Source organism: Oryx dammah, unplaced genomic scaffold, assembly GCF_014754425.2.
Source record: "Oryx dammah isolate SB20612 unplaced genomic scaffold, SCBI_Odam_1.1 HiC_scaffold_10, whole genome shotgun sequence".
Taxonomy (NCBI): Eukaryota; Metazoa; Chordata; class Mammalia; order Artiodactyla; family Bovidae; genus Oryx; species Oryx dammah.
Window position 1 is genome coordinate 24,571,974 of NW_024070194.1, and position 27,978 is coordinate 24,599,951.

The 27,978-nt window shown below is 56.0% G+C and overlaps 1 protein-coding gene and 1 non-coding gene across 2 annotated transcripts; both read left to right on the forward strand.

The window, feature by feature from the left end:
* The first annotated feature begins 1,361 nt into the window (after positions 1-1,361).
* RBM38 (RNA binding motif protein 38) lies at positions 1,362-16,869 on the forward strand. The gene is made up of 4 exons (XM_040248647.1): positions 1,362-1,778; positions 2,536-2,659; positions 3,129-3,183; positions 15,307-16,869. Exons 1-4 carry the CDS (start codon positions 1,542-1,544, stop codon positions 15,608-15,610), a joined length of 720 nt encoding a protein of 239 aa, XP_040104581.1. The 5' UTR covers positions 1,362-1,541; the 3' UTR covers positions 15,611-16,869.
* An 8,985-nt stretch (positions 16,870-25,854) lies between these two features.
* On the forward strand, positions 25,855-25,925 carry TRNAS-GCU. Its single transcript has one exon. It is a non-coding gene; the product is annotated as a tRNA-Ser (tRNA).
* Positions 25,926-27,978: the final 2,053 nt, after the last annotated feature.

A 27,978-nucleotide genomic window follows, 5' to 3' on the forward strand; every position in this document is an offset into this window, starting at 1 on the left:
TTACAGTAGTCACGTTTGGATGGGAGAGAGTTGCACTATAACGAAAGCTGAGTGCCAAAGAATTGATGCTTTTGAACTGTGGTGTTTAGAGAAGACTCTTGAGAGCCCCTTGGGCTGCAAGGAGATCGAACCAGTCAAGCCTAAAGGAAATCAGTCCTGAATATTCCTTGGGAGGACTGATGCTGAAGCTGAAACTCCAATACTTTGGCTATCAGATGCAAAGAACTGACTCATTGGAAACTGATGCTGAAGCTGAAACTCCAATACTTTGGCTATCAGATGCAAAGAACTGACTCATTGGAAAAGACTGATGCTGGAAAAGAGCAAAGGCAGGAGGAAAAGGGGACGACAGAGGATGAGATGGTTGGATGGCATCACCGACTCAATGCACATGAGTTTGAGCAAGTTCTGGCAGTTGGTGATGGACAGGGAAGCCCGGCATGCTGCAGTCGATGGGGTTGCAAAGAGTCGGACACGACTGAGCAACTGAACTGAACCCGTTTATTTGTCTTGTTCATAGCGGCTTGGTGGGGCTAGAGTGTGTTCTGTGCATTTCTGCACCCCCCACACCCTAATAAATATTCCTCGAATGAATTATATTCGTGTATATAGATCACACACCCACACTCTAAAATTCCTCGAACTAATATTCATGTATATAGACCACAGACACACACACACAACGCACACATATACACATACATTCTCGACAAACGGGGCTTCCCGGGTGGCTCTTGTGGTAAAGAACCTGCCTGCCGGTGCAGAAGACATAAGAGATGAGGGTTCAGTCTGTGGATTGAAAAGATCTTCTGGAGGAGGGCATGGCAACCCACTCCAGTATTCTTGCCTAGAGAATTCCAAGGACAGAGGAAACTGGCAGGGTATAGTCCGTGGCGGTCACAAAGAGTGGGACACTACTGAAGCTACTTAGCACCTGTGCGTAAAGACAAAATCATTTCACCTTCAATACGTTGTTGTACTGGAGGTAGCACTGGGAGAAACGCCGACTCACTAAACACGATCTGAATCGTGTACATCTGATTCGCTAGACTGATCTATACGAGGAGAGGGGCCCGGAACCCAGCGAGCACGGAACAGGTGCCCTAGAAAACCCGGATGTGCCCCCTCCGCAACTGCGCGCCCTGCTCCCAGTGCTTCCCCACCGCACGTGGGGCGCGGTGGGGCGGGACCTGGACTACGCTTCCCGGCGCTCCTCGCGCGCCCGGGGCGGGGCGGGGATGAGGCGGGGGGGGCGGGACCGACTTTATAGGGAGGGGCCTGGCCTGGCCGGGGGCGGGGCAGGGGCGGGGCCGGGGCGGGGCCGACTACAAAGCCCGCAGGGCAGGCGCTGAGGCGCAGGGTGCCCGCAACGCCGGCTGGAGCGCAGCGCCGCGCAGTGAGGCGTGCACGGCGGGAGCGGCCCGCGCGTGGACCGGCCTGGCGGCTAGACCGGCGCCCCTGCTGCCCCGCTCGCCCCCCCCACCGCCCTCAATGAGCGCAGCCCCACGCGGCCCGGGTCCGTAGGCGGCGGGGCGCCCCCCATGCTGCTGCAGCCCGCGCCGTGCGCCCCGAGCGCGGGCTTCTCGCGGCCCCCGGCCGCCCTCGGCGCCATGCACGGCTCGCAGAAGGACACCACGTTCACCAAGATTTTCGTGGGCGGCCTGCCCTACCACACCACCGACGCCTCGCTCAGGAAGTACTTCGAGGGCTTCGGGGACATCGAGGAGGCCGTGGTCATCACCGACCGCCAGACGGGCAAGTCTCGCGGATACGGCTTCGTAAGTGGCCCCGCGGCCGGGCGCGCCCGCCCCGCACTTATCGCGGCCGGGGCGCTGAGTCAAGCGGCGGGCGCACGCCAGCCCCGGGCGCCTCCCGCCGGCTCGGCACCTGCTGACCCTTCTCGGGCTGCAGCCGGTCCTGACCCCGTCTCCCTGCCCCCACGCCACGCCGGCTTTAAAAGGGAGAGCCGCTCTATTCAATTAGGACTCTTCTAAGTTTGTGGAGAGGTTTTGGGGACAGCCGGCTACTTTTCGGCACTTCCTGGAGCAACAAGCGAGCGAGGAACAGGGCTTCACCCTGGGGCACCTAGGAGCCTTTGAGCAACCCGTGTTTTATTTTCCAGCACCTCCCACAGACACCCCAAACAACCTAAGTCAGAGTCGGCCTGAAAACACTTCTCTTACTCCTTTCTAACTAGGGTGTCCCCAAACCCCTCCCGTGAGGAAACTGGTGGTCCCCACGGGCCGGGTAGGCCAGACCAGGACCCCTCCCTCCCTTCGGGTTTCGCTGTCGTCCCCGGGGATTGTTTTTGCCCTTCAAGGCCGCGTTTCTTAGCACTTGAACTCAGAGGGAGGAGCTGGGGTCCAGGGGCAGCTTTGGAGTGGGGGCCCTAGGCTGGACGGGGGCTGGGCGGATGCCTTGGGTAGCGGCACCTGGAGTCAGGGGAAGTGAATGCTGGGGTGCCTGGGCTCTAGAGCCCACTCTCTGCTTCCCCCACCTTCCGGGGAAGCCCCTGATGCCTCTGTGCTCCTCCAGGTGACCATGGCCGACCGGGCAGCCGCAGAGAGGGCTTGCAAAGACCCTAACCCCAACATCGATGGTCGCAAGGCAAATGTGAACTTGGCCTATCTGGGTGCCAAGCCACGCAGCCTCCAGACGGGTGAGAGTCCGTGCTTTCCTGTGCTTCTGGTTGCTATATTCGGCCTCGGTATCTGCTGGGTGGAAGAGGCCGCCCCCCCCCACCCCGCCCTGCTCCAGGAGTAGCAGTCGGCTGTCATGTGCTCCAAGAGAGCCGTCACAGGGCAGTCATCCCCCATCTCGGAAGTCGAACCCCTTCCTCCGGCAGCGTGTGCCGGTGGGACAGGGCGAGGAGGGCAGGTCACCCGCTTGTCAGCTGTCCTCACCGGAGGGAGGAAGTGGGTCCCAGAGCTGGAGCTCAGGAGGACGCTAGCCCAACGGCTGCTGCCCCTCGGCTCTGTGGGCCCCCTTTTGCTGGGAGTTCTGGGGTTCAGGTGAAGGTGCCTGGGAGGGGAGAGGAAGCTGTTTACCCCTTTGGACTAGAGGTGGAGGGCTGTGGGGGTCTTCCCTTGGTGAGGCTGGGCCCCTCCCTAACTGGTCTCTCATTTTAGGCTTTGCCATCAGCGTGCAGCAGGTGCCTCCTACTTTGATCCAGCGGACTTACGGGTGAGTGGACGTGGTCGGCTGGGGCTGGGGGGCGCACAGCCCTTGGAGACTAGGTCAGGGCACCGTGGGCTTCCTGGGTCTCCCCGTGCAGGTGGCCCTCGGTCGGAGGGAGCCTCTCACCCCAGGACCGCTGACCCCCCGGCATTGGTGGCACTGTCTGCAGCTCCCTTTCTCTATCTGAGACCCGTCACTTGCTCCAGTCTTTCAGAAGCATGATCGTGTTGTGGGAGTGGGAGGGGTTCAGCTGGGAGAAGGGAGAGAAGGCAGATTGTATTTCTCTGTCCCCGGCAAAGGCCACACTGAAGAGAGATGGGGAACATGCACTCTGGAGCCGGTGGGCTTGAATTCAGGTCCTGGCTTCCCCTTATTGTTGTGTGCCTCGGGTTCCTCACCTGTAAAATGGGATAGTGATAGCCCTTCTGAGTTCTGTGGGTGGAGGCCAGGCAGGTAGGTGAGCATGCTGAAAGTGTTTGCCGACCAGGAACCGGGCCAGGCTCTTCTGAGGGCGCCTCTCTGACCTGCTCCAGTGCCCAACAGATGGCGGCAGCAGGTCACTGCCAACCGGTCCAGTGTTTGTGAAGCTGCAGCAGGTGAGCTGGGATTAGGGCCAGATGTCTCCGCCCAAGTGGGCTCAGCCTGTGGGCCTTTTGTCTAACGTGCTTTGGACTAGCGTGTCCCACCTTCCTCCACCCAAAAGGACCTTCTCTTTTGTTTTTTAAAGCATCTAATAAGGCTTGGCAGCTGTTTGGGAAAGGACACAGACTTCAGATGCGCAAAGGAGCCTGCCGAACTGGCCGACTTCTCAGCCCCGTGATTGATGTCGGCTCTGTGCCCTAGTGTAGGGAATGTGCTGATTACGAAGGGGGATTTGTGTTGGGGGCCCATTTATAGAACAGGCAGCCCCTTTTAGGATGGTAGAACTTCTTAAGCTTATCAGAGATCAGATTCCAGGCCCTGTGTTTTGTGTTGAAAGTTGCAAGTATGTGTGTGTGTATCTGCCCCAGTGACTTGATTTGATTGCTCACCTGGCTCACTGGGGTGGTGTGGACCAGGCTTTGGAGCAGGTTGGGAGCTGGGCTCAGGTGGCCTGGGCAGGTTGGCCGTGATTCGAGGCTCCTTGCCGTGACAGGCAGTTTCTGCAGCTGTCCAGTGCCTCCCCCCGTTGTGGGTCAGAGACTGTGTCTGAGCCCAGTGCTTTGTGTGTCCTCCTGGGAGGAAGCCTGGAGGGCAGCTGGGAGCAGGGGGCTCTGGTTTCCTTCCCACTCTGGGATCTGCTTCATCTATGTCTGTGGGCGTCTTTGAAGGTGTTTGGGGACACCCCCATCTTCCTGCTGTCACCCAGGTTCTTCCTGTTTGGGTTCAGGCCACACGGGGAGGGCGTTCCTCACTTTTCACAGTCCTGGTTCTGTTTCCTGGGGCAGGGGCTGGGACAGGAGCTAGCACTAAGATCCGGGTGTGAGCCTTGAGCACACGCAGCTCTCCTCTGCTTAAAATGCCTCCGTGGCTTTCCGCTTGGGCCTGAGCTCTGTTCTGACCCATTACAGCTGCTTCTGGGACTGTATCAGAGTCCTGATATCTGGGACTCGAGCCTGTGGACCTCGGTTCAAATCCTGGCTTTGTCACTTTACCAGTGAGGTCCTCCTTGATAAGTGATGTCTCCTCCCCTTGAGCCTTCCGTTTCCTCATCTGGAAAATGAGAATTGCCGGCTCACGGGGCTAGGTACTCCACACCCTTGTGGCACTTCTCTGAGGTTGGGACGGACATCATCCCTCCCTCATAGGTGTGGAAACGGGCAAAGAGAGGTTAAAAACAGTTAATAACCCATCCAGGGTGGCTGAAGTGAGGGGACTTGAACCTCCACAAGCTGGCTCTGGCCCCGTGCTCTCAGCTTCTGCTCTCTGGGGTGGGAGGTGGGAAGGATGCCCAGACGGTTTCCCCCATGGTCCTCAGAGTGTTGCCCATGGGAGAGTGGTCAAGGGTCACTCAGATCTCACTGCCACGTGCTCCTGAGTGCCGGCTACAGTGTTTTGTAACTGAATCTGCTGGCCGGCCATTTAAGACCCATGACCGTGCAGAGGTTCTATTTGGTTGCCAAGGGGTGGAAGGACAGTCGACAAACAGGGACAAGGGGTCGGAGGGACAGTCCAGCTCTGCCTTTTCCAGTGGCTGGTGGATGGTCGCCTCCCACCAGGCCGCACTGAGACCCAGGGGCAGGAGGGGCCTCGGCCAGGCTTTCAGGGTCAGCTGTCTCCTCCCAGTGCCCGCCCGCCTGGCTGGAGACTTGGGCCGTCAGCGTCCCTTTTGTCTTTACAAACAATCGGGCCCGGGAGCCCGGTCGGGCCTGACTCAGCGGTCAGATGTGTCAGCTCTAGGCTGGCAGGGAGGCCTGGGCAGCCCAGGGTTTGTGAACCCATTAACCCCTCTCCTGCCCAGCGGAACTTTCCCTAGGCTTTCCAGCCTCACTCCTGTGCCCAGAGCAGCTCCAAAGACCCCAGACCCCCAACTCCTGGGCTCAGCCACTGCGGAATCCTCACCTGGCCAGGTCATAAACGTTGGTGTGGGAAGATTTGCCAAAGGACTTTGACGTTCTGTTTTCTGCTTGGGTTCCTCCTCCCCGGTTTATCTTTTCTTCAAGAACAGGGTCTTTCAGGGTCTACCTTGAGTGGGACATTTCCGTCACATTCATGACGGCTGAGGCTTGGGTCTGGAGAAGACTTCTTTGGGACGTGGCAAGTGTTCAGTCTCAGGGGGAGACAACTACAGCCAGAGACCACCCTGCCGAGTGGCCCCCTAGGTGGGACAGTCAGCAGCCTACAGGCAAGGGTCCAGGCAGAGCGTTGGGTCTGGCTCGAAAGGGGCTTCTCGGCTGGTGTCAGGGCTGTCTGACAGCCAGTTGTCTGTCCAGGCTAGGCCTGAGGCCGGTAGGAGCCAAGGTGTGTCCTGGACCCAACTACGCTGGGAGCCTCTCCTTGGGGTATTTTTGAAGGGTTACCTGCTTCTCTAGGCTCATCTCTCCCCACCCCAACTTCTTAAGGGGGACTCTGTGCTTCATATCTGTCCACCATGAGCCTCACTCAGTGCTGGGAGCAAGCCAAGCCCTCGGGCCCAGATGACAGGACAGGGTCCGGTGGCCAGTGGGTATCAGGCAGGCTCGGGGTCAGGCCCACCCCCTTCTCCCCTTCTGCAGGGTGGGGACCGTGTCAGTGCTACCTCGCAGGGCTGAGTGGGGATGGGCCGGGCAATGAGGGCCTGGCCCATGGAAAGACGGGTGCATAGTGACTCATCTCACAGCGGCTCGGCCACAGTCTGTTGCCCCTTCCACCTGTGCAGGTGCTGGGTGCGGGGAAACTTGCCAGAGCTGAACGTGCATGGCATAGGCACTGGAGCCTGAGTTGGGGGCTCCAGCACCCTCCCTCCTTCCCCGAGGCCCCAGCACCGCTGTCTGGCCAGCTCTCGGACAAGTCAGAGCCAGAACCCACAGAACTGACCAGAGCCCAGGATCTCCTCCCTCAGCACCTGCACACTCCATTTGGCTGAAGGTTTCCGGGCCCCTGCTCTGTCTCTGTGATGGTCCCCAGTGCCCAGGTTGAGACCCACTGCCCTTGTTGTCATCATGTTGTGGGTACCTGCCCAGCCAGGGGGTTGGAGGGGGGCCACAGGATGACAGGAAGATGTCTGTTTCTCAATAGCGTGGAGCACACAGACCTGGGCAGAAGGGAATGAGCTGTTCCCAAATGCTTTGTTCCTCAAGTATTTATTGAACACCTGCTGGATGCTTTGAAAGATGTGGTTGGTTCTCCGTCTTGCTTTCTGGCAGGGGTGCCAGACCATTAGAAATCCGTCTGCACATGTGATGAGTACAGCTGGACAGAGCAGCTGGCTGGCAGGGGACCTCGTGGGGGCAGGACAGGCCTGTGTCATGATGTAAGGGTAGGGAGGGTGCTCTGCGAGTATGACAGTTATAGACTTGCACCCTAGGACACCCCCAGATGGTGAAATCAGAGCAGGGCCGGGAGCCAGCTAAGAGCAGCATGCCTGCTATAGACTCTTGGGCTTGGTGGCATGTTGTGTTGTGAGACATCACCCCTGGGGACACTGCAGGGGCCTCCTGTACTGTACCTGGAGAGCCTTGTTAGCTCATGATATGCCATAAATAAAGCCAGGAGTAGTTGTAGTGCCTAGAATAGGGGTCAACACCTGGGCAGGGGGTGGGGGCCAGCACCTTGGAGGTGTGGCAGGAAGTGAGGTCAGAATGGAGGCTTTGTGGGGGGGCAGAGAGGAAGCCTGTACCCTCCCTGTGTAGCATCACATGGCTTGTTTTTACTTTCAGGGTGTCTGGGGTGGTCCTGCCCCTCCCCACCCCGTTGCTTCCTGTTTGGCTCTCACTGGAGCGAGGCGTGGGCCGGCGCGTGGCCCTCCCCGCGGGCGCCCGTGCACACCTGTTGTTTGTCGCCGTCTGCTGTAACAGACACCGGCCTCCGGGTGGTTCTTGGGTTCTCGTCCAAGGGCGAGCTCCCTGCCAGCCGCCCTGGCAGGAGGGACCCTGTACTGAGGGCTGCAGGGCAGAGGCCTGACCACGCTCAGGCTGATGCGGGCATCCTGGACCCATGGGTGGGTAGGAGTTGGGGGGGGGGCTCCCAGATGGGCCAGGCCCTTCACGCTGCAGCGGGAGGAGGTGACTTGGCTGGGTGACCCCTTGTTCTTGTGATGACCTTTCCTCTTCAAGTCTCCGTTTCCCCGGCTGCTGCGTGGATGTGATGAGCACTCTGCAGAGTGCTGGGGGGGCACCTGGATCGATCATTCTTCCGACCCCTCCCATGTCGAGGGTGGGGAGGAAGCCCTGCTCTCATTCATTCAGTTTGTTCAAAGGACGTATGCCAATTTGTGGCAGCTTGGGATGAAGGGAGCCCTGGTCCTGCTTGTGATTACAGGACTTTGGCAGAGGTGGTGACTGGTACTCCTGGGGGGACGGGAGCAGCCGATGGGAGGCTGGTATGACTCGTGGGAGGAAGTGGGAGATTGAGGGGAGTCACGGACCCAGCAGGGTGGCCTCAGCTCATGTAGGGCCTTAGTGGTCCAGTGGGGGCGTTTGGATTTTACTCTGAGTCATGTGGGCTTCCGTGGGCCCTGAGCATGTGAAAGCCGAGTCACTTGCATCTTCAGAGCCTCTCTGGCTGTGGGTGGGCCTGAGCTACTGGGGGCATGGTGGCCGCCTGGACCAGCACAGGGGTGTGGAGTTGTGGGATTCTGTGTACATTTAAAGAACGTGCAAAAGAAGGGAGTCCAAGAGGATTCCAGAACATTGGGCCTGAGCTCACGGCAGTTCAATTGGCCTTGGCAGTGAGGGGAGGCTGCAGTCTGGGGGGAAGGGCCGGTGTTTGGGCTTAGACAGGTTCTGGTGGTGAGGCCACGCCAGGGCCTGGCAGTGCCCCACAGGGGCCGCATTGCACCTGCTCTGATCCAGTGGCCCTAGAGAGCCTGGAGGCCCCCTTCTGGGAAGTCCTAGGGGGGCCCTCCCTGGCCTAAGAATCCTGAGTTGTACCCCAGCAGCTGCCGACGTCTCCAGCCTATCAGGCCAAACCTCCAGAGAACAGAAAAAGTGAAATGGGCTCATTTGCCTTTTTTATTTTTATTTTCGAGGGTGACCGTGCGTTCACAGAGTAAGTGCTTGGGACGGCAACCCATCCCTTTGCGCTGTGAGTTTCGCTCTGAATGTGTGGGGTATGAGGCCGTCTGTCTCCTGGCGCCTGCTCCCTCAGCTGCCCCTCTCCACCCCCGCCTGCCCAGGAGTCCCCAGACGCTGCTGATCAGACCCCTAGACTTCTGCCTCCAGGGGTCCCAGGGAGGCTCTGTTGCTCTCTGTGTCACCCTTGGTTTACAGACAGGGAAACAGGCCTGAGAGGGCCAAGGGACTGGGGCAGCCGTGGCCGAGATCCAGACTCGGGGTTCTCAGTCCTACACCCCGGTCTCTACTGGCCCGAGACAGCTGGGTTGCTCCTGGCTGGGAACTGCTCACCCTGGGTGTGCGGGTCCAGGCAGAGATCTCTGCCATCGCCCTTTCAGCAGGGGTTGCTCAACCTGAGCACGTACCCCTCCAGGATGGCCTGGCCTTTTGAACCTGGCCGGCTGTAGCCCCCTCCACTTCCCACAGTCTGGGGTGTTGTGAGTTTGTTTTGCCCAGGTCCTGGCCTAGGCGTTGGGTCACCTGATTTTTAGGTTCTGACCCACTAACTGTCCTGCTTGCTGGTTTGCTTTTCCCGCCGGGTCTCTGGTCTGCCCTCCATGGGGCTGGGCTGGGAGGGCCTTCTGTCTGTCCTGCCTGGGTGGGATGTTCTTGCCCTTCCTCAGGCTCGAGGAGGAGGGGTCATTGGTGCTGCTGAGGTCCCTGGGGGTATGGACAGAGGGCAGCCCCAGCCCCCAGGACAGTACTGAGGCTGACAGGTGCAGAGTCAGACTTGAACGGAGGCTGTGGTTCTTGCCTCCCTAGGGTTCATGGCTGTGAGTTGCTGAGCAAAGCTGTGCCGGCCCTAGTGGCCGTTCCAGGTCAGGCTGCTGCTTCTGCTGCCTTCCGAGGGCAGAGACTCCCAACCTGGAAAGCAGCGGGGCCCTGGAGGAAGCCCCTTTTGCACCCAGTGCCAGCAAGGCCCTTGGCTCTTGGCTGGTGCTGGCTAGGTGCTGGGCACTGAGTGGTCCAGGCCATGTCCCTGCCCTCGGGAAGACAGGTGGATGACAAAGTGGTTTGAGGCTGTAGGAAGGAAGTATGGCCAGCGGTGGGCAGGAGGTGAGGGGGTGGCGGTCAGGGAAGGCCTCTGTGGAGGTGCTTGAGCTGTGGGAAGGAGCTGACAGCAGCGGGAACAGCAGGTGCAAAGGCCCTGTGCACAGAGAAGCATGTCCAGTTTGGGGACAGAACGTGCCAAGCCTGTGCCCTCTTCAGAAGCCTGTAGATGGGGTACGTGGAGGCCAGCGGCAGCTGACCTTTCTGAGGAGCGGGTGGGGCGCTGAGGAACCCGCTGGGCACACACACCCTGTGTCCTGGTGCCAGGTGTCCGAGATGCCCCCCTTTCGTGGTGTGTAGGCCTGGGAGGGATCCAGGGGGCTGTGTTCAGACGGGGCCCGCCGCTGGTTTGGCTGGGTTTTCCTTCTCACTGGAGATTCTGGTGGGTGTGTACATGTGTGTGTGTGTGTTCCTTCCTGAGTGTTTGTGTTCATGTGCCAGCTCAGCTCCTTGGTTCCCACCTGGCCTCCTCCCCAGCCCCCTGTGTGGGTTTCTGGTTGGGACAGTGGTTAGGACTCCTTGTATCGGCCTTTTGCCTTGTAGTTTACAGCAGGTCTTGACCTCAGCATGATGCTGGCAAATTCTTTGTGGGGGGACCGTCCTGTGTGCTGTGGAATGTTAGCAGTGTCCCCAGCCTCCACCAGTGGCACTCCCTACCCGCTAGGTGACAGCCAGAAATGTCACATTCATGCAGAGTGGCCCCTGGGGTGAAGTCACTGCGGCTGAGAAATGCTGGTCTGGTAGAGGATCTCTGCTCTCAAGCCCTGAGGTCAGCTTCTGCCAGACCCGTTTTAAAGATGGGAAAACTGAGGCTCGTGGAAGCTCTGTAACTTGAATGCAGATCTGAGGAGCCCAGCCCCCTGTTGGGGGGAGCTTCATAGCTTCCTCCCCCTTGACTCTGCAAGGCTTGTGCAGCGGCAGAGCCCTGCTCTTGTCTCCTGGCTGTGTGACTGCCAGTCCCTTGGCCTCTTGGAGCCTAAGTTTTCCTGAGAAATGAGGCAACATCAGCACCTATTTTCTGGCTGTGAAATGCTTCATATGTTATCTTCGGCTTTTCACAGAGTGGAGGGTGGGACAGGGTGCTTGAGGGACACAGATGAACGGATGCAGACTCACAATGTCCCTGCAGGCCAGGAAACGGGAACACCCCTTCCTCCCAACCTGAAGCTTACTCACCCACCATGTCTGAGCATCCCCAGCAGGGCAGCTCCGTGGTCCTCACGGTGCCGAGTGTCGGAAACCTGGTGAGCATGCTGGCTTTCCTGGCTGGCATCCTTGTGGCAGGTGTGGCCAGAATCCTGTCATTTCCGCGCCCTGGGTACATCTCCTGCGCGGACAGCTTGTGCCTGGTCTGGGTGGTACTTCTGCAGTGCAGCGTGTACCTGCATCCCCGGGGCCTGTCGGATGCAGGTTCCCAGACCCCATCAGACTTGGCTGTCTGCTCTCTGAAGCCGGGGTGTCCTTGCCTGTGTTGGGAGAAGTTCTGGGCTCAAAACTTCAGAACCTCGCCCTCAGGAATGTGCTGGGGTTTCTGGAGCACTGCACCGAGATCCGCTCCCTCATGTCACCACTGGCTTCTCTTTAGGGAGGGGTCTGGACAGCTGGGGCTCCTCTTTTTTTTTTTTTAATAATTAGACTGAAAATAAAAGTGCTTCATGAACGTGAAAAGAAAGTCTCTGTCACATAATGGATACCCAAGAAATAGACACAGAATATTGACCAGGTATTAGTTCCTTGCTTGTTTAATTTTTTTCCTACCTGGTTTTTTAAATATATGATAGCTTTTAAAATTATCACAATCTTATGTAATAGATGGCACTGTTTCCATTGTTACCAATTTATTAAATTATCAGATTGTTAAGTTATTAAGCTGAGACCCAAAAGGCAAACTCATATGCTTCATATCACATACCCTTTTAAATAAGGGACGACGTGTTTGCTCTGGATTCTCAAGTCCTCATATACTTCTGTGTAAATACTTAGGTGATTTCCTGTGGGCAGACTGGATATCAAGAAATAGAACTGTTGGTGTGCCCCTTCTTCTCTCTTGGTGTCAGCACCGAATGCCCAGCCCCTTCCCCATCCATGGGCCTGGGCAAGGTGCCGGGCAGAGCCTCCACCCACTCATGTGAGGTCCAGTCGGGGAGATGGACCAGGAGCTCAGGCTCCAAGCAGCTGCCCCTCCTCCAAGAAGCCTCCCTTAACCACTCCCGACTCTGGTCCGCAGGTTGGCATATTTGTGTGTCTCTCCTCCTCCTGGATTCCGAGCTCTGAGAGGCCAGGGGCTGTGTAGTCTTCTCGCTGCTGTGTCCTTTCCCAGAGCACACCCACAGGCAGGAGAGAAGCCTGGGGAGGCAGAGGTGGAATTCAAACCCAGGCCCTACTGCATTCAGGGCTCTTGTTCCCACCAGAGAAGCAGGAGGGGGTGGGCAGCAGAAACCCCTAATAAGGGGGAGAGAGCTTGGCCTGGGGCCAGTGTGCAGGCTCCTACAGGAAGCTGTCTGACCTCCTGACAAGCAGGAGTGGGTCGCCTTGGCAACCATAGGGGTGCTGCCACCTAGGAGGGCAAATAGCAGGGATAAGGGGATCCAGTGTGAGAACTTCTTGGCTGGGGGCAACTGGGGCTGCTTTGGGACTGGCCACGTGTGCCCAGGCTCTCACCGCTAGAGTGGGGTCTGCTGCTGTGTCCACGAGGCTGTGGCACCTGTCCCCACCTCAACTCTGCCCTCACTGGATGGTTCACCCCTGGCTCAGGATTGCTTCTTGCGTGTGTGTGCTTTCTTGTGGTAAGGTGTGAGGGAGTACTTAGTCACTCAGTCCTGCCCAGCTCTGCAACCTTGTGGACTGGAGCCCACCAGACTCCTCTGTCCATGAGACTTTCCAGGCAAGAATACTGGAGTGGGTTGTCATACCCTCCTCAAGGGGAATCTTCTTGACCCGGGAACTGAACCCACATTTCCTGTGTCTCCTGCATTGGCAGACAGGTTCTTTACTGCCGAATTACGGGGGAAGCCCTGTGCTAAAGTACTCATAACCTAAAAATCTGCCGTTTTAGGGCATTAAGTGTTTTCACAAAGCTGTGTATTCATCACCACCATCTGATTCAGAACTCCTGCGTCACCCAGGAGGAGACCACATAGCACCCCTTCCCCTCTCCTGCTTCCTGAAGCCCCTGCACTATGACCACTTTCTCTCTGGACTCGCTTCTGTGGAGGTTTCCACGAGTGGAATTGTGCAGTCCAGAGCCTTTCACTTCTGGCTGCTCTCACCCAGCATCATGTCCTCAAGGTTTATCCGCATAGTGGTGGTATGTGTCAGCGTGTTACTCCTTTTTATGGCAGAATAACATTCCTTGGCATGCATACACCGCAGTCTGGAAACCCATTCATCCTTAGACGGGAGCTTGTGTTGCTTCTCCTTTGTGGCTGGTACGAATAGTGCTTCTTATGTCTTAACTGTTGCCCGTGAGTCTGTTTGCCTCATAGAGATACTCAGACCCACATGCACCAACTGCCCACCCCCCTAGGCCCCCTTCCCAGCCCCCTTCCCGGCCTTTTCTTTGCATTCAAAACATCGGGCCACATAAAGTTGCTGTCATTCAATTTCTTGGACCCGTAAAAATGGCAGTTTCATACGATTCCACCTCACCCATCCTTAGCACTGGTATAAACACACATTTGATTTTTTTGGTGAACATTATTACCGTTCAGTATAAATATAACAGTTTTGCATAAACAGCACGTCTGTTCTGTGGCCTAGTTTTCTCTCCCGGCAGCGTGGAGAGGGAGTGGCTTGAGGTTGAGATTGGACTTTGTCCTGCTGCCCCGTGGGTTGGTCTCGGGGACCCTGGACACTGCTTTGTCCTGATGGATGACACTGGGGTTTCTCTGCTTTTTCTGTGTTCCCAAGGGGGCGGCCGGGACCCACTGAGCCCTGTCTTTTTTCAGGAGCAAGGGCTCCGGGTGCTGAGCGGCCCGGCTGGGGAGGGAACCTGGCTTCCAGGGCCCTGCTTGCTGTCCCCTAGCTGACCCAGTTTCTGGCCCTGCCATGCCTGTGGGATTCCCATGAGGGAACATTTTCCCTTTTGCTTTCCAAGCAGCTTCTCTTTGAAATAGAAGGGCGGCAGGACAGGGTTCCCGGGCCTGTCTTACAGGTGTAGAGGCCCCGTCCTGTGTACCTCAAGCAGGTCTGAGAGGAGGACGAGGAGCTGATGCTCCACCCTGGTGGCTTTGTGCCCACTCCTGCTGTGGGTGCTGCTGCAGGCTGGCTCTGGGGCTCGGCCCTGGCTGGCAGAGGAGGCACCTGCTGATACTGCCTTCCTGAGCTTCACTTTCCCCTTTGGCGATGGGCGGGATCACCCCTGTGGTGGAGGGCTGGGTGCGCGGCGCGCACAGCACCCACAGTGGGCAGCCTGCCGGGTGTGATGACTGCCAGGTGCAGGTCACAGCTCTCAGACTGATGCCGAGGGGCACATCTCATTCCCTCCACTCTGGTACTGTGGGTGAGGTGCCTCTGAGCCCAGTGTTTGTTGTAAACTGAGATAATTACGAGAGCCACTCTAGGGGAAGGTTCACCAGTTAGTCTTATGTGAGACGTGGCCACCGGGCTGCTGGGCCCTGTCGCTAAGGCTTGGCCGTCATCTTTGCTCTTAGTACCACCATCCGGTTATACTTCTATTCATTGTTTTCTTCGTTCACTCAGCAAGTGAGCCCATGCTGGGGGCCAAGGTCTGTGTTATCAATTCATAGGTGTCTGACGTTTTAGTCGGGGGAGACAGATGTGGGCAATAAGAAAGTTGTGTAGGTGTCACTTGGGGGCATGGCAAGATGTTGGAAGATGAGTAGGGAAGTGGGGGTGGGGACAGGGCTGGCTTCATGGATCTGTGCCCTGGGTGATCACATGGGGCTTGTGCTCGGAAGGGTTGTGCTGGGTTTATGCACTGGGTCTGAAATTGCTAATCATTTTTAAACTCCCTCTGGCTCCCAGGTAGTCAGGCTGTTGCTCCTGTCAGGAATGGATGGTGTTTGGGGTGTAGGGTGGTTTGAGGGGGGTTCCTGGAGGGGTTCACTGAGGAGATCTTTTGAGTACAGACTTGAAGAAGGCCGGTGGGATCCCTGTGGGTCTCTGGGAGAGTGCTGTGCGGGTTGTGGGCGTGGCCAGTGCCACGGCCCTGTGGTAGGAGCAGCCTTATTGCTCAGCCTGCACCCATTTTACAGATGAGGAAGTGGAGACACAGGAGGGTGACGCAGCATCACTCAGCAGTCCCAGCTCCTCCACTCCACCCTGGAGCCAGCTGTGTTTCCCTGCTCTGTCACCCGACCCTGACCCTCTCTGCTTGGCCCCACAGGCTGACCCCCCACTACATCTACCCACAAGCCATCGTCCAGCCCAGCGTGGTGATCCCGGCTGCCCCGGTTCCACCTCTGTCCTCGCCTTACATCGAGTACACGCCGGCCAGCCCGGCCTATGCCCAGTACCCACCGGCCACCTATGACCAGTACCCGTACGCCGCCTCACCCGCCACAGCCGCCAGCTTCGTGGGCTACAGCTACCCTGCCGCCGTGCCCCAGGCCCTCTCAGCCGCGGCTCCCACGGGCACCACCTTCCTGCAGTACCAGCCTCCACAGCTGCAGCCTGATCGGATGCAGTGAGGCTGCCCCCGCCTCCGACCACGGCCCTGTCACTGTGGGCTGGGTGGGTGCCAGCCGGGTCCAGGGGTGCACACCCACCCCTGGGCCTCGGGGGACCCCGCGGGACCCCACCGGCACCCTGGATGCCCAGAGACCACTGCTCTTTACACCTGGGATGTCATGTCTTGAGGGAGGACTTGAATGACCGAAAGTTAATCGAAGATCAGCCTGAATGTCGCACACGCACCCTCCCCACCCTCCCATACCCTAGGAGCCCGCAGGCGGTCCCCCCAGCACCCGGCGGCGTCTTCTGGACCCTCCGTAAACCCTGACCGCCCTCTGGGTCCCGTTCAGAGAGGCCTTATTACTCCAGGGAAGCCCAGGATTGCGAGGTGCATTGACTGTTGTCGCTCCATCCGCATGACTGTGAACCGCAGGTAGGGGGCTCTCCCACCCCCAGAGTTCCCATCGTCTACATGCTGGCCCGGCCGCACCCCGACGCCCCAGGCTCCCAGGTGCGGCAGCGCCCCCGGTGACCAGCGACTGGGGCAGCCAGCCATGGTCCGTTCCATCGAAGCACCGTGGCTCTTTTTCTTATCATTGTTGTTTTGCTACTAAGATGATTTCAGAGTTTCAGTCTATTTTTTCAATGGAGACTCCCATCGCCAAGAATCCGAAACCTGTTGTTTTGATTTTGAGACTTGCTTTGGTCGATGGCTCGTCCGCCTGAAGAGATATTGGTGGTGTTCTTCTGATAAGTGTCTGCCAGCCCGAGCTCCTAGAGGTGGGCATCTTGACAGTGAGTTGTCTTAAGCTTGGCCCGCTCCCCGAGGCCATGAAGGGAGTGCTGGCTGAGGGGCTGGACCACCACATCCCTGCCGGCTGGCAGGATAGAGGCTCAGAGCACAGAGTGGTCCTCACCCCACTCCCCACCCCCGTAGTGCCGCCTGCTGTATACAACCTGCGGGTTTGAGCTGAGACACGTCTGCCTGCCTTGGGAGCTCAGGGAGAGGAGGCGGCGGTTCACACACACCACAATGGGGCCGGGAGGAGCAGGGGAGAGATGAGGGGCGGGCGGGCTGGAAGGTTGGGGGCACTGGGGTGCTCCTTCAGACCTACCTCAGGGACGCGGGAGGCCTCGGGGCTGACGTACGTGGGCTTTGCTGCGCGCCTGGTGCAGAGTCAAAGCCCAGAAAGTAAAGGTAGCTAATATTATAATAATATTTTTATTAGAATGTTCTGATTATAAAAAATAAAACTTGTTTTCTTTAAAGAAAAAATGGGTCTGTGGTTTTTCTCCCCTCAAAGGGGGCGCCTCCGACCCCCACAGCAACCAGGCTCAGCATTGTTGATGTGCTGGGAGCAGGGCCCTAGGGGCAGAGGTCAGGGGGTTGGGTAGGGTGTTGTCATTGATGGCACCACTGGAGCCCCATGGAAGGGAAAGCTGGGTGCTGCTGGCGGAACCTGGGTGGCACCTTCTAAGAGAGCTGAGGAGCAGGTATCCAGGCCACCCACCCTTGGGGCACTGGCAGCCAGACACAAGTCAGGGTGGACAAGAGATGTCTAGGGTATGTGAGTAAGGGAGTCCCATCTCGGGGGAGTCCCAGCCTCTTCCACCGCCCTGTCAGCCGTGGGAGATCGTGGAGGCCTTCTGGAAGGAGTGTGAAGGCTGGAAAGGGAGGTTTATTTGCTCATTCCCTCAACTGCTCCCTCATTCATTCATTCATTCATTTCAAGAAATTGTTGTATGCCAGGTCACATGCAAAGCACTGGGAGTAGTCATAAACAAAGCATGCAGTCCTGCCCGGGGGCGTTAGAGTCTAGTAGGGACACACAGCAAGCATGCAAAGCAGTGAGGGGGACGCAGGAAACATGCAAAGGCAGTGATGTCACACACTGGTCAGGATGTGTTACCAGGTGAGGGAGGAGGAGGCACTGAGGCCCAGGACCAAGAGGCCCAGGTGGCTGGAGAGGCTGGTGAGGGGAGGTAGGGTGGCAGGTGAGCGTAGGAGGTGGCGGGGCTGAGGGGGCAGCAGAGACCAGTGAGCATGCTGTGAGCACAGTCTGGGTGGGGGGAGGGGTACAGTGCAGAGACGCCCACTGCCTGGTGAGCTCGGCACAGTGCGGTCGATGCCCTGGGGGACGGGAGGGGAGGACTGAACAGGTAGAAGGAGGCACCAAGGGCAGCTGAAGGGAGGGGTTCCTCCTGGTGATCTGGGGAAATGAGGTGGGTGCTCCTGGTGGGGAAGCCAGTCTGAGAAGAGCTCGGAGGTCGAGGGTTGGCCTACTTTGGGACAGTCACTTTCCAGGCACCAGGCTGCTTGTCCTGGACCTTGCAGAGCTTGTACGTCTGTGCCATCTCCCCCATTCACCTGCACGGTAGGCGAGCCAGGCTCCCTCTGGTCACTCCGAACTCCTCCCTCACCCTCGTGTGCAACTCCTGCTAAGCCTGTCTCTTGTCGGCCCACTCCTTGCCCCCCTCCTCTGTTTCTGGCCCTGGTGCAACATTGCCTTCCTCTCTCCTGGACCCTTGCAGTGGCCCCTTCACTGCTTCTGCCCCTGTCCTCTGGCGGTCCATGGTCTGCATCTTACAGCCAGAGGGCCCTGTTTGACATCAGTGGGCTTCCCTGCTCCCCCAGCTCAGAACCTTCTGTGGTTCCCCATCATCCTTGAGGAAAAAGCCAAAGCTGTCACCATGGTCTGGAAGGCCACACCCGAGCCCGCCACAGGACCTTTGCACTTGGTGTCGAATCCTCCAGCTTTTACCTGCCGGACTCCTCCAGCTCCTGGTGCATCTTTGTCCCAGTAGCCTCCTCTGGCCCCAGTCTCAGTCCAGACAGCTGAACTGTGTCCCCTGTCTGGTGTAACCTCACCTGACCCTGTCCCACCCCCACTGGAACACCGACACCTTTGTGTCCTGTATGTCCCCCACATGTAGTGTTGTGCCAGGCACAGCAGGGAAACTGAGGCCCGCCGGCATTTGGAACTTGACTCTGGCAGAGGACACCAGCGGGAGTTTTGGAACCATCCATCCAGGCTGGAGTGTTCTGGGCAGATCTGAGACGAGAGGAGCTGGGGCCAGGGGAGGGGTGGGGCGGACAGAGGCCAGAGCTGCCACAGTGTCCGCAGGGAACAGACAGATGATGCATGGGGAGCGTAGCGCCTGCCCAGAGCTGGGTGGCTGGGTCTGACCCCTGACAACTCCACATGCTCAGCCTTTGGCTTTGAAGCGAGATGACTTACCCTGATTCAGGGAGGTGGCTTGAGGCAGACTGGGAGCCACCTTTCCTGTGCTGTCCTGGGGTCGCCGTGGGATTGCTTTGGGTGTTTCAGTCCATTTGATTCTGAGATTTACGAATTCCCCCTTTCTGTGGTCTAGGTCCCCAGCCTCTGCCAAGGGAAGGGTCAAGGTTCCCAGGGTCAAGTCAGGTGAGATCCTGCCAGGCAGGGTTTCCTTGTCTCACCAGGGACCCCTGATGCCCCCTCACACCTGCCCCTGCCCCCTGCCTCTCTCCCTCCGGCTGGGTCTTAGTTTGCAAACACTGGCAAGGGGTCATGAAGGTCACCACGGGGCTCCCAGCTCTGAGAAGACATTTGCTGTTGTTGATAAGGGCTGGGGGTGGGTGGCGAGTGCTGCCAGGGTTATCTGGAGGGCCACTCGCAGCCAGCCCATTTCCTGTCGCTATCGGCTGGTGGCAGCCTCTGGGACCGGCCTCGAGGCCTCATACACATCCTCTTGGGGTCCGGGACTGAAGGCTCTGGATGGTGGTAAACCCCAGAGAGCGAGCTTCCAGAGTCAGTTCACTTAGTGCAGAGCAGGAGCAAGCTGAGGGCAGCAGGCAGTGGTCCGTGCACGTGGGATGCCCCGACGATGATTATAAATGAGGACAGTAAATACGGCTGCCGACATCCACGGGCTGACCTGGCTCGGGCGCTGTATGCGAGCGCTTTTCCTGGATGGTTGGTTACCCACGAGGGGACACTCAGATGGCCCTTTTGCACAGATGGGGAAACTGAGACACAGAAGTGGAGTCACCATAGCCTGGGCCCCTGAGGCGTGGCGGTGGGAGGTGCTCTGCCATGGAGGTGAAGGGCCTGTGCCTGATCCGGGGCCCTGGTACCCTCTGAGCCTGGCAGGATGAGCTCAGCCAGGTCTCTGCCTCCCTGAGCCTCACTGAGAAAGGGGCCACAAGAGTCCCCCGCGACCAGGGCTCTGTCCCTGCTCTGCTACATCCCCAGCAGGCAGTGTAGTGAGAGGGGCCTCGGTGATTGGTTCAGCGTTAGGCATATGACCCAGTTCTGGATTCCTACTGGTCCTCTTGAGGGAAGGAAGCTGTCTGTCTGCTGGGGAGCCAATCTGGGAGCAGATAAGCCTGGAGCTGCTGGGGTAGGGGTAGGGGTGGGGTGGGGCGAAGGCATGGAGTGGAGAGGCAGGACTCTGTGTGCCTGTGAAGAGACCACACTAGGGAAAGAGAGCTGAGGAGTCAAAACAAGGTCTTAGTGACATCTATGGGGCGCCTCGATCCAGCTGTGCCTGAATTAGACCTTGGACTTCCCCATTATAAGGGCTAATACGTTTCCTTTTTCACTTACCCCAATTTAATTTTATTTTTTTCTGTCCTTTGCAATCAAGACTCTGGATATATACAATCTCAAAGGGTCCGCATTACTTAAAATTAGGCTGAGTGATATTAAAAAAAAAACAAAACAAAACAGTAACAGTGGTTCTTAGCAAGTTACAAGTTCATTTTTTTGTTTTTCTCTTGTAAAAGAAATCTGAAGCAGAAGGTGCAGTGTTTAAATGAGAGCTCCAGTCGTCAGAAGCAGGCTCCTTCTAACTTTCAATGGCACTGTTTCAGCGCATGACTTACTTTCTCAAGACATCACGTGAAACAAGGTGGCTGCCAGAAATCCAGCCATCACCTCAGACTTCTAGACAGAAAGAAGAAGGAGGAAAGTGAAAGGAATACCTCAAGCTGGGAGTTCCCAAGGAGGTTTCACAGAAATTGCACATTGCTCTTCCATCTCACTGACCAGAACTTAGTCACATGGCCACACTCAACCATGAGAGGCGAGTGGGTAAGACAGGTGTTTAGCTGGATTTTTACCTGGAATACAGAAAGCCTTTTGTTACTAGGGAGGAAGGTGGGACTGTCCATCATGCAGTTTCTGTCTCAGACTCTCCTGGCAGGTAACTGTGAGTCCAGGATACTAACATCCCACTCACAGGGGCTTTGGGCACACTGTTACTGACTCAGTCCCTCTCTCGACCTTCACACCAGACAGGTGAGCGGGGGCTGTCATCGGAGAGTGTGCACAGAACTTGCCCAGGGTCACCCGGCTCCCCAGGGGCAGTTCTGGGATGGCAGCTGAAGTTTCTGCCTCATTGTGTTACTCAGTATGGTGAGCAGTCGTCATGGGCCATCTGAACCTCGTGTAGGACTTGTGGCCCAAGGTGCTTTCACATTTAGGGTCCTTGAGTGGGGTGCTGCCCTGGGCAGACCACGTGATGTTCTCCCATGTGCTGGCTCTATTCCTCCTGGTCAGAACCCTCCCACAAGGTGTGGGCTAATAGTCCCATTTTACAGAGGAGAAGACTGAGACTCAGAGGGGCTACATGGTTGGTCCAGGCTTGGGTTTGTCTGTGATGTTGCCCTCTGGCTCTGTGGGGCCCCGGGGGCCGGGAGCTCGAGGTGGAATGTCTTGGCCAGGGCTCCCCCACCACCCTGCCCACAAGCCTCCTCCAGGCAGGCAGACCCCACTAGGCCAACGTATTGCAGTGCAAAGTTACCTCTGGCTCTGGCTCTCCTCGTCACTGCCTGTCCCTAGGCAGTAACTGGCTCATGATCACCTGCACACAGTGTGATCCCCACGGTCCTCTCCCCAGACCCCACTAGGATGAAAGAGGGTGACTTAGGTAAAGTGCTCAGTGCTGTGGGGCAGACGCCCAGCTCCTGAAGCCTCAGCCCCGTGCCCGTGGGAAAGCTGAGCAAGCAGTGGAGGGTGGAGGTGAGAAAACCACCCCAATTCCTGTGAAAGCCGCCCGCTGCCTCTAGGGGTCCCGCCTGTGGATGGAGGACCCCATGTTTCCATCAAATGAGGCACACCCTCCCCCGCATTACCCTCAGCTCTGGAACTTAAGGCTGTCCCCAGGGTCATGACAACCGACCATCACTGAACTTAAGGCTGTCCCCAGGGTCATGACAACCGACCATCACTGAACTTAAGACTGTCCCCAGGGTCATGACAACCGACCATCACTGAACACTTCTGATGGCTTTCCATAGTCTATACCTATTCTCTTCCTGAATCCTTTTGGCAACCCACAGGCAGTTGACTGTGCCCAGCTCACAGGCAGGAAAACCAAGGCTGGGAGAGTCAGCTGCCTGCCCGTGGCTAGAGAGCTGGTGTGGCTGCCAGGATTTGGATACAAGAATCCAGAATCTGGAGGACACACACCACCCTGCCCCAAGGGCTGGGCGCTGGCCTCCCCTACCCCTGCCCCATTCTCTCCTTCCTCACCCTCTACCAGACTCGTCCCTGCCTAGAGAGCTGAGTCACACTTGTGCTTGTCCCCAAGATGTAAACACCGAACTGGGAGTCCCCTGGGATTGGGGGCTGTCCAAATACAGGGCAGCTGCCCGGCGTGCCCTGGGGCTGGGTGTCTGCATGGGGCATGGGCCACGGCGTGGGGTGGGCACCTGGCCCTCCAGATACCACCTGGGCCTCCTGCTGGGGCCGATAAGTGTCCGGCTGTGCTTATCAGCCCTGCTCCACTGTCTGCTCACCTCAAGCCTTGTGTACACAGCAGCCTGGAGATCAAGGATGGGGCAACTCCACCCCCCGCCCCAAGCCCCGAACACCAGCCAACTAAGCTGGCTACATTAGAGACAGCTTGAGAGTTCAAGGTGCCTCCTGCTGGCTCCCCTGGGCCCCATGATGGAGACACTTGTAGATGAATTAAAAATGAAGGTCTTTTATTTCTAAATGATAACATTAGCAAGGTTGGGGGAAAATTCCAAAATAAAGGGAATTTATTAAAATAATTTACATATGTATGTAATAAACAAGAGGAAGGAACTAGTGTGAAAGTGTTATAGTCACTCAGGCATGTCCGACTGTTTGCAACCCCATGGACTGTAGCCTGCCAGGCTCCTCTGTCCCTGGAATTCTCCAAGCAAAAATACCTGAGTGGGTAGCCATTCCTTTCTCCAGGGGATCTTCCCAACCCAGGGAATGAACCTGGGTCTCTTGAATTGCAGGCGGATTCTTCACCATTTGAACCACCAGGGATGTTAATAATACCAGGACTACAGGGAAATTTTACTTTTTTCTTAACATAATTCTGTACGATTTGCAACTGAGCAAGAAAAATTGGAGATGGAAGTTTGGCATCTGGTTGATGTTACATTTCTGTGCACACACTCCAAATACTACCAGGGTGGGGTCATTTCAGTGCCCGTCGGCTTGCTTATATTGGTCTTCTGGGTGTCTCTGATGAGCCAGAGCTGGGTGGGGTCCCAGCTGCCCTTGCCTCCTCCCACCTCTTATCTAGGGTGACCCACTCAATCTTCTAAAAAGGTAACACAGAACATGCTGTTCCCTGGCATAGAAGCCTCTGTGGCTTCCCATTGCCCTAGAATAAAATCTCAGTTCTGTGCCTGGCTGAACTGGCCCTACCACCTTGCAGATGCCTTTCTCACAAGCCACTCTCCCCCTAGGTGTTCTGTTCCTCAGCCTTAGTTCAAAAGTCACCAGTCTCAGCTCAGATGTCACCCCTGCTCCCCACCCGAAAGACGCCTTCCTAGACCTCCTTGTCAAAACTGCTTCTCCACCCCACCCCCATCTTTGTTCACTCTAACTTTTCTTCCCTTTCGGGGCAGCTGTCTCTCCTTGTGTTGCCATCACCCAGAACAAGAGCCTGAATGTGGCCTCAGAGCATCCTTAGGTAGGAATGGGTCCAGGCTGCCTCTTATATCCTCCTTCTTCCTCCTTGGAGCTGACTGGGTCCTTTGGGCTGTGTTCTCCTGGCATCCTGCTCCTGCCTGACCCAGGGCCTCGCACTATCCCAGCTCACCAGCCTTCAGCACATCCAGGACGCCTGCCCCCGTTTGCTGCAGATCTCGGCCTGGTTGGTCTGCATGAGCTCACCTGGCCCGGGTGAAGAATCTGCTTGGCTCCCATGAGTGGAGGATGAGGGAGGGACTTGCAAAAAAAGGCCACGATCCTGAGCCTGGAGCTGAGGTTTAAATAGGAGCCTCCAAGGTCACAGGGGATGGAAGGCAGGGGCGAGTGAGGCTGCCGTGTTCCTCCTTGTGGGGCAGGCCAGACAGAGAATCCCGTACTTACTGAGCACCTAGCTTCTGCCAGGCACTGTGCTGATTGCTTGGCTGTGTCAGCTCACAAACCCCATGCAGCATGCATGTACATTGTCCCCATTTTACAGATGCAGAAACTGAGGTTCAAAGTAATTAGGAAGCTGGCAGAGCTGGGGTCCAAACCTCAGTGGGTCTGATGCCAAAGTCACCCCCTCAACCTGGTGCTGCTGGCTTCTCCACTGGAAGGAATGGCGATGTGTAATTCGGTGCAGCCATGAAGAGCCATGAGGTAGAGATACCTTTGTGACTTGGAGAGAAGCTTCTGTGGCCCACAGTCCTACAGAGCAATGACAGAACACTCGCTCCTCCCCTTCCTTCGCCACAGTCCCCACCAGTCTTGACTGTGCTTCTCACTAAGCTCTGGAGGGTGCTTTAGTTTGCCAACTAGGAGCCATGGGAGGGAGTCAGATGGGGGGAAAGGCAGGGGCCACATCAGATACATGTCCCTTTTATCCACATCAGTGTCTAAATGGAGGACGTTCATGCAGTTGAGCCTTGATGGATGGATGGAGGGAGGGAGGGATGAATGAAGGGAAGAAAGTGTGGACAGAGAGAGAGGGAGGGGAGGACTGATGGATGGAGGGATGCTGGAAGGATGAATGGTAGGTTAGATAGACCGCCAGCCCCCATCCCCACTCCAGTGAAGTCAGTGCAAGGGTCCCGTGCAAGGGTTTGGAATTAGACAGACATGAGTCTGAATTTGAGTTTCTTTCTTTACAAGCTATGTGACCTTGGGTGAGTCACTCACCCTCTCTGATCCTCAGTTTCCTCATCTGTGCCTCCTGGGATAACTGTGGAAAAAGCAGTGAGGGCCAGGTTTGAGGGAGGAGCTTGAGGAGTGCCAGCCCTTTAGAACAGTCAGTGCTGTTGTCCTTGGTCCAAGGAAAACAGGTTAGTCCCTGGTTCCCAGCATTTTCTCCCCTTCCATTCTGAGGATCTCAGGATTTTGCTGGACCACTGCCAATACTGATAGTACCCCTTGCTCTCTGCCTTTAACCAGACAGATATAACCCCCCAAAGGCACAAACAATCTGCAGGGAACAGGTTCCTGGTGGCACCCACAGCCTGGCTCCAAGGAACTTCCCCAAATCACACTGCATGGACCCCAATGGGACCAGCTGAAGCTTGGTCTCTGAGAGAAGGGTCTGGGCATGGGTATTATTTAAAGAGCATCGCAATGGTTTTAAAGTGAAGCCTGGCCTAAGAACCACCGTGTTTAGTTCTATTTAATGTTTTGTATGTTTCCACCTGTCCATTTTACCTATGTATCCTCTCTCATTTCTTCTGAGGTCCAGAAAACTCTGTCCTCTTGTAGTTGGAGGAAGAATTCAAATTTGTCTCCTTTTTAGGGTTTTGATGGTTCAGTTTAGACAATATTTTTTGTGAATCCCCTTGGAGTATAGCTGGTGAGAGCAGGGGAGCCCCCCATCCACTTCCTTTATGTGGCTCTGAGACCCTCTGTGAATATAGCGTGGGGTTTTTATTACAATTTAGACTGTTTAAAAACAATAACACTAAATGGCATCAAAACAAAAAAATGAGATGCCACTTCACAGCCCCTATGGTGGCTGGAAGGAAAAGTCAGGCAAGAACCCGTGTTGGTGGTGTGGGAGGAAATGAAACTCTCTGGGCTTCTCTTGTGGCTCAGCTGGAAGAATCTGCCTGTAATGTAGGTAGACCTGGGTACCATCCCTGGATTGGGAAGATCCCCCGGAGAAGGGAACGGCTACCCACTCCAGTATTTTTGGCCCGGAGAATTCCATGTACTGTATAGCCCATGGGGCCGCAAAGAGTCAGACACGACTGAGGGACTTTCACTTTCATCCTGCTGGCAGGAAGATTGTCCAGCAGTTTTCAAATGATTAAATGTAGAGTTACCATGGGGCTTCCCAGGTGGCTCAGTGGTAAAGAATCTGCCTGCTAAGCAGGAGACCCAGGTTCAATCCCTGGGTCAGGAAGATCTCCTGGAGAAGGAAATGGCAACCCACTCCAGTATTCTTGCCTGGGAAACTGGAAAATCCCATGGACAGAGGAGCAGGCCAGGCTACAGTGTATGGGGTCGCAAAGAGTAGACATGACTTAGTGACTAAACAGCAGCAGCAGCACCAATAACCATACAACCCATAAATTGCACGCCTGGGTATATACCAAGACAAATAAAAAACATACATGCGTGCAAAACCTTGTCCATGAACATTCTAGCAGGCCTTTTCACAATAGCCCCAAAGTGGAAATGCACTCACTGTCCACCACTGAAAAACAGATAAACAAAATATAGTATCCTATACAAAGAATATTATTTTCCATAAACGGGAATGAAATTGCCTTTTTAAAATTTTTATTGGTGTATAGTTGATTTACAATGTTATGTTAGTTTCTGCTGTACAGCAAAGTGAATCAATTACACATATATCCCCTCTTTTTTTAGATTCTATTCCCATATAGGTCATTACAGAGTACTGAGTAGCGCTCCCTGTACTACATAGTAGGTCTTCACTAGTTATCCACTTGATATATAGTAGTGTGTATATGTAAATCCAAGCCTCCCAATTAATCCCTCCCCGCTTTTCCCCTTTTGGGAATCACGTTTGTTTTCTACACATGAAATTTGGATACGTGCTCACACAGGTGAACCTTGACGACAGGATGACAGCTGGCAGAAACCAGTCGCCAAAGACCACGTCTCATGTGATTCCATTCGTATGACATGTCCAGAACAGGCAATCCATAGCGATAGGAACTTGGTGGTTGCAGGGGCTGGGGGGCCAGGGGGTGGCCTGCCACATACCAGGCCCACTTCACCAGACAGGTCTTACAAAACCAGCAAAGCAGTGGCTCTGAAAAAATGAGAAAAGACGATGAAAGAGTATTCCAAAAGAGCGACGGAAGTCACCATGGGAAAAAAGCAGAGCTCTGGACCCTTCTCACACTTATTTATTGCTGAATATCACTTCTGTTTTGGATGACGCATGTGATGGGTTCCCAACCTTCCTGATGTTTGTTCCCCAGGAGTCTGCTTGGCTAGAACTGTGGAGGTAGAGGCTGCGACCATGTGCTCAGTCCCTGCTCTGGGCTGCATCTCCAGGTCACAAGGGGAAGGGAAGCTCTGGGCTTAGCCAAGATGGGGAGGGACCCAGACCTCTCCAAGGCCTTCACTCACACTCCTCTGGCCCTGGGCCTCCATCACTATAGTCTGTGATGGACGTGGGGGCATCATGTGTAACCCATGGGGTAGGGGGCTCCAATGAAAGGGGCATTCGTGGAATTCATGGTTTGAGGAGTGCTCTCTGGCGAATACGGATTTTACTTTTTACTCTATACATATTTCTGTTTGAATGTGATGCTGCAGAGGTGTATTGCTTCTGTGATTATAAAAAAACAAAAAGAGTAGAAAGAAATACAACCTCAGAGTAAAACACTGGAAGGTTACAGAGTTCTGAAAATTGCAAAAGGAGAGCCCCTCCAATTCCAGATAATATCTGTGCTTGTTGCTCCAGATTCATCAGTAACGAGGCAGTGACATAGCCATGACTAACAGCTTGTGTGCTTAGCCGTGTCCAACTCTTTGTGACCCCATGGACTACAGAACTCCAGGCTTCCCTGTCCCTCACCATCTCCCGGAGTTTGCTCAAACTCATGTCCATGAGTTGGTGAAGCCATTCAACCATTTCATCCCCTGTCGTCCCCTTCTCCTTATACCCTCAGTCTTTCCCAGCATCAGAGTCTTTCCCAGTGGGTCAGCTCTTCACATCAGGTGGCCAAAGTACTGGGGCTTCAGTTTCAGCGCCGGTCCTTCCAGTGAATATTCAAGGTTGATTTCCTTTAGGATTGACTGGTTTCATCTTCTTGCTATTTAAGGAACTCTCAAGAGTCTTCTTCAGCACCACAGTTTGAAAGCATCAGTTCTTCGGCATTCAGCCTTCTTTATGGTCCAACTCTCACATCCGTATATAACGAATGGAAAAACCATAGTTTTGACTAAATGGACATTTTGCTGGCAAAGTGATGTCT

What these genes read in the sequence shown, in the direction of transcription:
- RBM38 (XM_040248647.1), top strand. Translation starts at nt 1,542, where the DNA reads ATGCTGCTGCAGCCCGCGCCGTGCGCCCCGAGCGCGGGCTTCTCGCGG. An exon ending in GCCACGCAGCCTCCAGACGG is followed by an intron (nt 2,660 to 3,128) that starts GTGAGAGTCCGT and finishes CTCTCATTTTAG; the next exon opens with GCTTTGCCATCAGCGTGCAG. An exon ending in TTGATCCAGCGGACTTACGG is followed by an intron (nt 3,184 to 15,306) that starts GTGAGTGGACGT and finishes TTGGCCCCACAG; the next exon opens with GCTGACCCCCCACTACATCT.